This window comes from Drosophila gunungcola (genome assembly GCF_025200985.1).
Source record: "Drosophila gunungcola strain Sukarami chromosome 3L unlocalized genomic scaffold, Dgunungcola_SK_2 000005F, whole genome shotgun sequence".
Lineage (NCBI taxonomy): Eukaryota > Metazoa > Arthropoda > Insecta > Diptera > Drosophilidae > Drosophila > Drosophila gunungcola.
In genome coordinates, this window is record NW_026453180.1 from 740541 (window position 1) to 752742 (window position 12202).

Below are 12202 nucleotides of genomic sequence, written 5' to 3' on the forward strand. Positions count from 1 at the left end.
AAAATGTAAAGTTTATTTTTAAAAGTCAAATAAGTTAAAACACAAACAATTTTTAAGATGTCTTGTTATAAGTGATTATTTCTTGACTTAAAAAATTTGTATATATATATTGAGTGAGAAAAGTCACAAATTTACATAAATCGAATCTATAAGCCTTGTTTTTAGTTAGAGAACTTTGACTGTTGTGCAAACCGCTCAACCGATTTGTTTTCACAGGCTTTTGCGGCTGATGAAAATGTAAATTTGAAGCATTCGAAGGGGGAACTAGATATAAACAGGATTATAAGTACAACTTTGACAGGGTCGTCTATCCATCCATCCATCTATCTATCCGAAAGAGTTGCCAGCCGACTAGCAAAATAAATGGGGCAGCCATCCCGGCCAGAGTTCAGAGCTGAGCTCGCTTAAGTATATATAATGCCGTCAACTTTTCATTCTCGTGCATTGTACATTACTCTTGCCTTAACCTTAACGAAATATGCCAACAATTTACTTTAAGTTACTTTTTATGTACTTAGTGGCCTGGCTCGGTTATTATTGCTCTTCGTCCGTCTGCCTGCGTGCTGTTGTTGTTGCTCCTGGCCCAACACAGAAATCCTTTCTTGGACTTCTGCCCAAAGGAGCTGAGTGACTAAGGAACTCGACAACTGGCGTGCGTTTCTGCTGTTTCTGTTACTGCTTCTGTTTCTGCTTCTGTTTCTGTTTCAGTTTCAGTTTTTGTTGCTGTTTTCAGTTTCGAGCTGTGGCCCATAAAATTTATGTTGCTTCATTCCTCAATAATTGCATAGCTCAGTAAATTTTAATGCAAGCGGTCATAAATAATTTCGTTTTGTGTGTTTCGTTTACGTTTTGCGTTTGCGTTTACCTTTTGGGCCAGAGCGAAATAAATAACGTATACGCTAAATAACTCTGTCTCAGTTTCGGTCTGTGTGTAGTAGCGAGCGGGAATAGTATAAGGAATGAACTCAAAGGCATTCTCCGACTGGCGTACTACTAAAATGCATTTTTGCTTTAATATTTTCTTTGACTGCGACCCGCAATCGGCAATCTTGCGATCTGCAAACCGAAACACGACTTCCGGTTAAATACAAACAATAAAATGTAACCCGAATCCGAATCCTGGCGTGACCTGGCATGCCTCCGTACACTTACCCACAGTTTGCAAAAGCAAGTTAGCGTGATGAGCATGAATCTGTCAGCGAAACTCGATGAGCTGCAGCGGGGAGATCGACACCTGGAGACGACGGTCGCCCTGTGCGAAATCCGCACCCAGCTCCAGGAGCTGACCAAGTCCGTGGAGAGCTGCCAGAGCGAAGTGTCCGAGGTGAGTTGGGAGCTTAAAGGCAATGGAAACATAAGATCACAGGGTACGAAAACTCTAAGCAATGTTTCTTAAGAAACTTAGCACTTAAAACCAGACAATTAAACATTTACAACAACAATATTAAAAGCCAGTACTCTTGATTAATATTTTTTTTAATAGACTTGACTTCCTAAAAAGGCAAATGATTAAAAACTAATTTACATAATAGACCCTCAAAACACAATAGTTTCACATCCTTTTATGATTTAATAATTATATTAATTCAATGTAAATTAAATAACTGCGCAACAAATTATTTTAAAATCAAAAATAAGATAATTTTAGCATATAATTAGAATTGGTGAATCGATATTTTAAACTCATTTAAATCGTTCAAACATTACATAACGCCTTAGAGATAAACGATTTTTGAAAGAAGACAAGTTTATCTCTAGAAAGATTGCTTGTAATGGTAGACAGAGTATATAACCCCTGTGATTTATTGCCCAAGAACTCTAAATAAAAAGGTATATTTTACAAAAAAAAAACAGGTGAAGCGTGATATGGTCGCGATCAAACACGAACTGGACACCGTGCAGCAGGTGAAGGAGGAGATCGAGGAGCTGCGCGAGTACGTCGATCGACTGGAGGAGCACACGCACAGACGGAAGCTAAGACTTTTAGAACAAGTTTGTAGCTTAAATTATTTGCCATGTTGTGTAATTAAATACTTGAATTTCATTTCTCTATTCATGTACAAACCGAAACACCAAGAACTACCAACTACCAACAACCAACAACCCAGAGCCAGACAACCACACGACCAAAAACCACCCAAAACCACCCGAACATCCATCCACCCAGCCACACTCAACCTTAACCACTGACGGCAAAAACTGCTACCATGATGGACAGATGCAAACGCTCTTCGGATTGGTTTCAGTTTTTGCTTACACTCAAATGAATTTGTCATAAAAATAACTGCAGATGTAGTTCAGTAAAAGTATTTCAAATGTTTGAGATCAATTTGAACTTTTTTCACTATCAATTTCCATATTTTAAAAGGGAAAAACCACAACAAATTGATTTTGAAATTGTTTAAAATCAGCCAGGATTTATTTGAGTGTAGTGCACACGTACAGACGGCTTCTTCATCAACGTATTTTAAAGGAACTTAATATTGTTGATTTTTTTACGTTTTGTAGCGAAAATGAAATGAATAAATCTGAAAACTCTTTATGAGATATTATTTTGTTTTTATTTCCTTGTTTATAATAAGTATGATTTCCAGCATCCAAACACTCTCATTCATTCAGACTTTATCTTATGGTTTATTTACCTCTGAGTTTTGATTGAAAAATTGGCCTTATCCCAAGAGAAAGCTTTGGTTTCCGCACACTCGTTTGCAAAGCGTTTGATGGACCCGCCCGCACATCCCCCACCGAATCCCCGCCGTCCCGCGCCCCCCGATCCCCCCCAAAAGCGTTCTCCACTAATGGCACTTCTAAATCGAACTTTCCAGGGTCTCACCTTCTTCCTCACCTACTCGATTTTCTCGGCGGTGCTGGGCATGCTGCAGTTTGGCTACAACACCGGCGTGATCAACGCGCCCGAGAAGAACATCGAGAACTTCATGAAGGACGTCTACAAGGACCGCTACGGCGAGGACATCAGCGAGGAGTTCATCCAGCAGCTCTACTCGGTGGCGGTCTCCATATTCGCCATCGGCGGCATGCTGGGCGGTTTCAGTGGCGGCTGGATGGCCAACCGCTTCGGCAGGTTAGTTCTCAAATAGTTTATTTTATATTTATGTTAAATACTAACTCATTCAATTTATTTCAATAAATTTATGATAAAAAATTAAAAAATTTGCTTAAACTTGATTTAGATTAAAAACTTTATTTTAGATTAACATGGTTTAAAATTAAATAAAATTTTTAAATATTAAAATTAGTTTTGAATTGAAATACACAGAGAAAACAGAGCTTTAAAATTCGACGTTTTGGTGCAAAAAGAAGGTAAAAACATTTTAAAAAGTAAAACAAAACAAATTAGAAACAATGAATAAAAATGAATTTGTATGAAGCGTTTGACTGTTTTTGCCACCAAAACTTTTACTAGTTTTTTCTGTGTATGAAGAAACTATTAAAAATAGTTAAAATTCTTATAAAATCAATCATTTACTTTAACGAATTCTTTTTTAATTACAGAAAAGGCGGCCTACTGTTAAACAATGTGCTCGGAATTGCCGGCGCCTGTTTGATGGGATTTACCAAAGTTAGTCATTCCTATGAAATGTTATTCCTTGGCCGATTTATAATTGGTGTTAATTGCGGTGAGTACTGAGTGTGGCTGGGCCAAAGCAATTTGAATCATGGATCTATATTTGATTTGTAGGCCTCAACACGTCGCTGGTGCCCATGTACATCTCGGAGATAGCGCCACTGAATCTGCGCGGTGGCTTAGGTACTGTTAATCAATTGGCTGTGACTGTAGGTTTACTATTATCCCAAGTGCTGGGCATCGAGCAGATCCTGGGCACCAACGAAGGCTGGCCCATCCTCCTGGGTCTGGCCATCTGCCCGGCAATCCTGCAACTCATCCTGCTGCCCGTCTGCCCGGAATCGCCCAGATATCTGCTCATCACCAAGCAGTGGGAGGAGGAGGCGCGCAAGGGTGAGATTTACTAATTATATGTGATGGTTTATTTATGAACAAAATAATAAGCATTAATGGCAAGCACCCTGATACGAGCTGGAATTTATAATGCCTTTGTTTGACTTCAATTGTAAACAGCAAAGATTTTTAATTCAACTGTTTCATATAAAAAAACATTAAAGCTATTCATAATTAGTTTCTGCAAAATAGAGAACAAATTTTATGTCAATTTACTCACAACGCTATTTAAATAAAATGTATTAATAAGACTTGTTTCAAAGATTAATATCTTTATTTAAATATTTGTTACTACAAACAGCAAATTTCAAAGAAAACCATCTATTTTCCAACATAAATAAAACCTAATAACCCTAATAAAAGCCTGATTTCCAAATGAATTTCGTTGGATAAGAAATATTTAATTCACTTCGTTTGACAAATCTCTTTTCAAGTAAATACATAAACTTCAATTGTCTTGAGCTCGTATCAGTCTTGAATAATAACTTTAATGGCATTTTGTAGCCCTGCGACGACTGCGAGCATCTGGCTCCGTTGAGGAGGACATCGAGGAGATGCGGGCCGAGGAGCGGGCCCAGCAGTCCGAGAGCCACATATCGACCATGGAACTGATATGCTCGCCCACCCTGCGTCCACCACTGATTATCGGCATCGTGATGCAGCTGAGCCAGCAGTTCAGCGGCATCAACGCTGTCTTCTACTACTCCACGTCGCTCTTCATGAGCTCAGGATTGACTGAGGAGAGCGCCAAGTTCGCCACAATAGGCATCGGCGCCATAATGGTAGGCCTCCACATTTTAAAATCCCATCCCATTTGAATAAATGAGATATTTACATAATTAAATTTTTAGCATTTAATGAAGAAAAGTCTTCTTTAAAGCTCAGAATATTAATACGTGTTTTACATTTATATCAGTACAAATAGACAAAATTAAATGAAATCACTTACTTCCTGAACTATTGATTATTAAAATATTAGAATCAAGAACATTTAAAAAACCTTTGAGAAATAACTAATTACTATAAATTTATTAACATTAAATGGATTCTGAACCTTATTGCATTAAAATTGATTTGTTTATAAATCTCTAATTTAATCTTATCTACTGAAACGGAAATGAATGCAGATTTAAGCTTTTTTAGTGGAAAACCAACGCCGTGTTCATTTAGCATTGAAACGTTTACTTAGTCATTCAGAGTAGTTATTTAAACACGAGAAATTAATTTTATATAAAAGTACTAACATTGAATTTCACCCAAAGGTTGTTATGACCCTCGTGTCCATTCCACTGATGGATCGCACTGGTCGCCGGACCCTGCACCTTTATGGCCTGGGCGGAATGTTCATCTTCTCCATCTTCATCACCATCTCGTTCCTGATCAAGGCAAGTAGAGGGGCGTCCAGGATTTTTAGCTCATGCTCCTGTACACTTTTGAAGACCTGCCTGCGAATGTGAATGCTAAAGTGCCTGCCTGTTTGGGTTTGCATTTGTTAATTCCCCCGTCCATTTAGTGATTTGCATATGACTCTGAACTTCTAGAGATGCCTAGAACTTATCCCATACATTCCAAATACTCCCAAAACGAGTGCGTGTGTTTATAAATATTTGAATATTGATATAAATATTTTATGCATGAAGTTGTGTTTAACCCCGTCGTGCCCTCAAAACAAGCAAACAAAAAAATAGAAAAGAAAAACAGAAAAAAGAAAAACAGAAAACCAAAAACACTCTCACTCACACATACAGTCAACACTCAAACACACAGATACAAAGCATGACAGTTGTCCCGCGCGTATTTCTATAAAATATTAATGTGAGATATATTTGAATTTATAACAAGTTGGATTTATGACTCTCCCTCAGCCATTAAATGTAGCTTTTTTTCTGTGTTTGCGTTGATGCATTGCATTTAAGTCATAGACGTATATGTGTTTAATTTATAGGCCAACACTTGGTCGCTTTAGTTATTAATTATGTCCTATTTCTGCGATGGCAAAATATGTTTACGCAGATTGTGGCACATGCATGATTAGCTTTGGAATGCTTTAGAATTAGTTGTGTTTATTTATTAATTTATTACGCATTTTATACACTTTTTGCACGTGGCTTGCCTTTAGATGTATTGCATTTTTCAGTTGCCTAGGCTAAGTTGTTGCACCTGAGAGCTGTCCTTAAATATGAGGATTTAATCCGGCATTTGTTCTTTACACATGCAAAGCATTAAAGGACAAATGCCTGGTGTAAATTGTGTCAGCTCTTTTGGGCAACTGTCCCCCGTCCCTTTAGTTAGAGCTATTCTCGACTTGGCAGGCTTTCGCCCCACAAAACACTCACTCGAAATCAGTTGACGAATTCGTTCTGTTTATGATTTATTGCTTTATTTTCGCTAGAAGCAAACCACACAGTTTCAAAGGCAAGCAAAAGTTTCGAAAAAAAAAACAAAAAACAAAAATTACAAAACACAACTGTGCAAAAGTTTTTCGGGCACCAGTTCCACCAGCTCCCTCGAAATGGAGACAAATATAGAGCAGAGCACCGGCGCTGAACTCGCTTTAGAGGTCACCACCTCTCTCACACACGAAGCTCACACAGAAACACTCTCAATGTGATCTCAAGCCTTTATTGTATTTGATTTTTATTTGGTTATTGTGTAAGATATAGCTAACATTACGTACCACTAAGCATTCCTAAGCATTCTTCGGCCCCCCAGAAAGACTCGAGCAGGCAGTTCAAGGGTCAACTCTTTGAGAACCAAGAAAACGAGACCAGCCAACCAGCCAACCACTTCAATCCGCTTAAATTACTACTTTCAATACGCTAACCAACTCATGCATAAAAAGAGACTAGGTTTATCCGGGGGTCATGTGTTTAGTTTACCCATATTATTTCGGAGACAGTTCGTTAAACGCGAGTAGAGTAAAAAGCCTACATCGAGAATGCGAGTACTATGCATTTTGTATAGGAGTTCTTTGGTTATGTGCAGGAAATGATCGACTGGATGTCCTACCTCTCGGTGGTGGCCACCCTCGGCTTCGTCGTCTTCTTCGCGGTGGGACCCGGCTCGATTCCCTGGATGATCACCGCGGAGCTCTTCTCCCAAGGACCCCGGCCCAGTGCCATGGCCATCGCGGTGCTGGTCAACTGGATGGCCAACTTTGTGGTCGGCATTGGTTTCCCCAGCATGAAGGTGAGTGGATATAGATGCCTTTAAAGTTAAAAGTGAAACATTTTTAGTTAATTTAACGAAAAAAAAATTTAATTTTGCTATATTAAATAACTTTAATAACTTAAATTAAAATAAAGTAAATAATGGATTTGATATGAATACTGAAACAATGAAAAATTTATTATGAGCACAAATCATGAATTTGTTGTTATCTTGTTCAATAGACTGCCCTGGAGAACTACACGTTCTTGCCGTTCAGCGTTTTCCTGGCCATCTTCTGGATATTCACCTACAAGAAGTGCCCGAGACCAAGAACAAGACTTTCGAGGAGATTCTGGCCCTCTTCCGGCACAACAACGGCAGGTATGTGGCCCCAATTAATTTTACTCATTTCCCAGCTCAAATTCTGCACACAAATCATGGCAATATGTCGACTAGTTCTTCAGCTCTCATAACTTGAACTCAATTTTTAAGCAAAAAAAACACAAGAAACGTTAACCACAAACTAGATAAAAACAAAAACCGATTCTGTATACTCTGTCCTCGATTACCATTACTTGGAAGTTTATTATGCGGTTTGCATAGTCACTGATCCACTGAACCGAATGCTTCGGATCGGTTCAGGGCTCAGAAGTTTTTCGTTATTTTCCGTTTTAAAATTTGATTTTGTCTTATGTTCTGTAACGCACCATAAGTTCGAAAATAACCCTCTGCCTTGAACTACGTTCCATGTATGCCCCAAGGACCTTTCGAGATAGTAGACTGTACGGGTAAGTTGCATGAAGCCGACGAAAAGGATCGATCGATCAGACTCCTAAACTCCGTTAACTAAATGCCCCACAATCAAACCAAATCCGATCCGATGCGTTTCGATCTTCAAACTTCTACCTTTTTAAAAATGTAGCTCGTATTGCTGTACCTTATTTAGCCACTTTATGTACAATTTTTAACCGACAAAAAAATCAAAAACAAAAAAAAAAAACAATGAAAATTAATCGAATCGAAATTGTGATTTCCTGCGCTCAAAGTTTCTATAAATTTTTCGGCATGTTTGCTTAACTTTGCCTGTACTTTGTTACGACTCGTTACTTTGTTACTACAACTACAACTACAACCCATAAACAACTGGCTGCCGTAAAAGCGAACTAAATAAGACTCATACTAGCCAAATATATAAATACCCAACTATTTAATATCAATTTTAATACTCTACTCGTCAACTCTCTCTCTCTATGCATAGCTATATTGTTACCTTTACTTACTACTATAATTAAGAGTCGCATTTCATCTTTTTCTGCCCCCATGTCACGTCATCTGATATATCTCAGAATCGCTCTCATTGCGCCCCGATCCGCTCCCCTCATCGATCATTAAATAAAATAAATTGGTTAGTTTAAAGTGGTCCACCCATAACACCCATATGTTCATATAAGACCCCCGCCTCCACGCACACAGCCACACCACACACGCACACACTGATTTTGTTGCCCGATTCTTGTCCCGATTTTCAACCATATATAGCGAGGATAATGCCAACGAGAACAGTATTGCCACCGCCGACATTGAGTTGTCGCAGGGCGAAGTTGATGGCAATGGGAAAAGCTCCACGCACCCCAAGGCGCAGTGAAGCCCCGCTAAGACAGACGAACCAGCGCGACCACCAACCGACCCACCAACCAACCAGTCCAAACCTTCCAAGCCAACTTATAACTTATAGCAATCAATCGACCTTCACTCATAGCAATTCCTGGAAGATTCTGGGACGAAAGGCGTCTGGGAGCCATATTCCAATTTAGTGCTAGTGCTAGTTTAAATCAATTTAATTTCACGTTATATGTTTGATTACAAATAAATGTTATTTTATTACCATTTTCATTTGGTTTGGTTTCTTATTTATGATTTTTAAGCCGCGCCTAATAACTTCCAAGCAGCCTCGAACTAATGCACAGAAATAACGCTACAGTAAAACCTCTCAACTACAAATGTCATTTGTCAAATTCAGAGTCAGACTTTTGTTTCGGTATATTCTCTGATAAACAACAACAACAACAAGAACAAGAACAACAACAAGCAGAACAATCCTGACAAAAAAAAAAAAAAAACAACTCTCGAAATTGCTCTCATTAGTTGCAAAGAAATTAAATTTACCAAATACGTTTACACTTAAAACATAATCGTAGAGTGTGCGAATTTCAGGAGTATGCTAAACTGCACAAATAGCTTGGAGCCACAAAGTATGAATTCTGGCATCGAGCATGCCGCCTTGATGGTATCTGAGGAGAAGACCCAACATGACTCACGTAAGAATCCAAAACACGCCAAAGTGCCACCTAGAACAAAGTTCCTCATCCCTCCGATGTAATCCTGTTAACCAGAAATCCTGAATCCTTTATCCTGAGTGCTGAAACCACAACCACACCACGATTGTGTTTCAGTTTCACTTGCAGTATCCGTTTGAGTTTTTAATTTCCTCGTTATTTGTTGTGCAAATTGCTCGAATCACACACACATCCAATATTTGCATATCCATGAACACAGGTTGTGAAGCACAAACACAAGCCAGCAATGTCCTTTAGGTAAACAAAAAAGAAACCTAATTTTGAATAACTTGTTAGCTGTTTAAGCCTCACATCAAGGCACACAATCAAACAAAACAAAATGTATCTATGTAAATTGGCCCAAAAACGACACTTGTTCAACGTGTCGCATAATTAATTTTTTGTTTGACACAACCGAAATTATCCCCCAAACACGCAGTTTGAAATCTGTAGGGGCTTAAAAATGCAAACTATAAAGTGAACTAAGAATTTAAATTGTTTTCTGTAATATTTTTGAATATCTTTTCAAAAAAATACAAATATTTACATCCATTTTTAGATTAACAGAAAATGATACATACAAATAAATCATATTATTTTCTACTTACTTAAAGCTATACACATTTTTCGAGCAATTAGTCACACATTGTTTTTATTTCGTTACTACACAAGAAATATTGCATTACCCCGATCCATACGAAAATCTCTTACTAACCTCTATCATCTCCACTCATTAATATAATTGTCTGCGTGTGTGTATCTATATAAATTTCTAACTCTTATTGTTTGCCTAGATTTTTCTGAATTATAGTTTGGAATGCCAACAACTTGTGACTCTTGTCCCAATTATCTAGCTGCTTGTTATATTGTAGAAATTCGATCTATGCTGTTCTATTCTAATCTGTAACTAAAAACTGATGCGATGCTCGCGTCTCTATCTCTTTTTGAATAAATTAACTATCTTGCATTGTTTATTTCCATTCGGATTTATGAATTGTGTTTTGAATTAAACAATTTTAAACATTGGAAAACCTATCAATCAATCGATCAAAATCAACCATCAACTTGGACCCAACCACACACCACCAACACTCAACTATTGTATGTAACCAACTCGACAATAACAACAACAACAACAACAACAACAATAAACAACAATCAATATTGGCGACTATCTGATCTTGCATGAAACGAAAATGAATACAAAAAAATCGAGAAATCCCCATACCATACTTATACCGTAATAATCAAGTGTTTGGTACGACCTCGTTTTCCCTGACGGTTGAAGGCATGGGTCCCTATCCGCTGAGCGATAGCACCAATCTCCTGGGACCCGGATCGAGCAACTACGGTCCGGGCGGAGTCCTCGGCTTGGCCGGATCCGGATCCGGATCGGGATCGGGATTGGGATCGGGACTGAGATCGGCTGGTCAGTGCTACACGAATTACGGCACCAATCTGCAGACGCCGCAGGCGCCGAGAAAGTGCCACTACGACGAGGTCGACGACTACAATTTCCGCCGGCACTCGGCGCACGGAAGGATGTCATGTAGGTTGACCCAGCACCGCCTAAATAATAACAAGCAAACCACAACTCCAAGCTAGTCAGCCACTGAGCCGCCACGCAGCCACTGAACCACTGAACCACTGAGCCACTGAACCACTCAGCCCATCACGAAAAGCATTTACATGAAAATGCCCAATTCTAACCAAATGCACCCAGTCGAATCTATACCATATAAAAAATATATATATATAGTCGTAAATATTTAAAACTAGACTAAGGCTCAAGCTGACGCTCAAACGAACCATCGAAAGTTCGGATCTGATGAATCGTAGCTTATATTGTTTTCCTTTTGTTCCTTTATAGTACGCAAGTGAAGGGGAAACTGTTGAACTTGGGACCAACTATCAAAAACGAATCAAGCGAACCGATTGGCTAAGTAAAGACAAGTCGCACCACTCACCAAATACTATACACAAAGAACTCACACCCTAACACCCAAACACCGAAAATCACCCACTCGCTCAAAGATCAGAAAGAAAAGTGCCAATAATGAGACTTAAAGTGTGCCAAAATAATCTAGGAAATCAACTTTCAAGGCAATTGAGACACAAATTAAACTCAAATGATTCCCATCATGCAACCTTACCATAATAAATAATTTTTTATGTTAAAACTCAGACAATTAAAACGCAATCATTCACTATCGTGCTTCAATACAAAATCCACTAAGTATAAACACACATTTCTTAACGTAAATAAGCTTTAATAAAAACCAATTGGCTCTAATTTAATGAAATAATTTTAGATTTCAAAAAAGTATTATTTGTACCGCATCTGTCCAAAAAAGTATGCTACAAAAAGTGGCAAATTAAAATCATTTCAGTAAATTAATTAATCAATCATGCAGCCCTTTCGACTCCATCAACGCCTTGTGAAAGTTGTGTTTTGTTTGGTTCTATAAACTGCATGCCCTTTCAACTGCATGTGTATTATTGGCATGGACTTTTTGCATGCACTGTGTTTTAATTAGCAGCAGTAGTGAATGAATCGCAGCTAAAAACGACCAGCCCGATAATAAATTAAATACTAACGATGCAGCGAAATAATTACAACAATTGGGTGCGCCATATTAATTGCTTTTTTCGTATTTCGTATTCCCAACTTTGTTTTTGTTTTGTGATTTTTGTTTTTTTTTTTTTTTGTTTTGGTTTTGCCACTGTTTTTTGGTGG

The 12202-nt window shown here is 38.3% G+C and overlaps 2 protein-coding genes across 2 annotated transcripts in view; both read left to right on the forward strand.

Moving 5' to 3' along the window:
* The window catches only part of LOC128258958 (glucose transporter type 1), an 89016-nt gene that overhangs the window by 71325 nt on the left and 5489 nt on the right, over positions 1-12202 (forward strand). Inside the window, 11 exon segments of the mRNA XM_052991007.1 lie at positions 1159-1324; positions 1855-1992; positions 2826-3082; positions 3514-3638; positions 3701-3979; positions 4484-4761; positions 5242-5364; positions 6965-7168; positions 7372-7444; positions 7447-7510; positions 9344-9447. Coding sequence (XP_052846967.1) covers positions 1159-1324; positions 1855-1992; positions 2826-3082; positions 3514-3638; positions 3701-3979; positions 4484-4761; positions 5242-5364; positions 6965-7168; positions 7372-7444; positions 7447-7510; positions 9344-9447 — 1811 coding nt within the window.
* LOC128258972 (glucose transporter type 1-like) lies at positions 9520-12192 on the forward strand. Its single transcript, XM_052991023.1, has one exon. It carries the CDS (start codon positions 10756-10758, stop codon positions 11068-11070), a length of 315 nt encoding a protein of 104 aa, XP_052846983.1. The 5' UTR covers positions 9520-10755; the 3' UTR covers positions 11071-12192.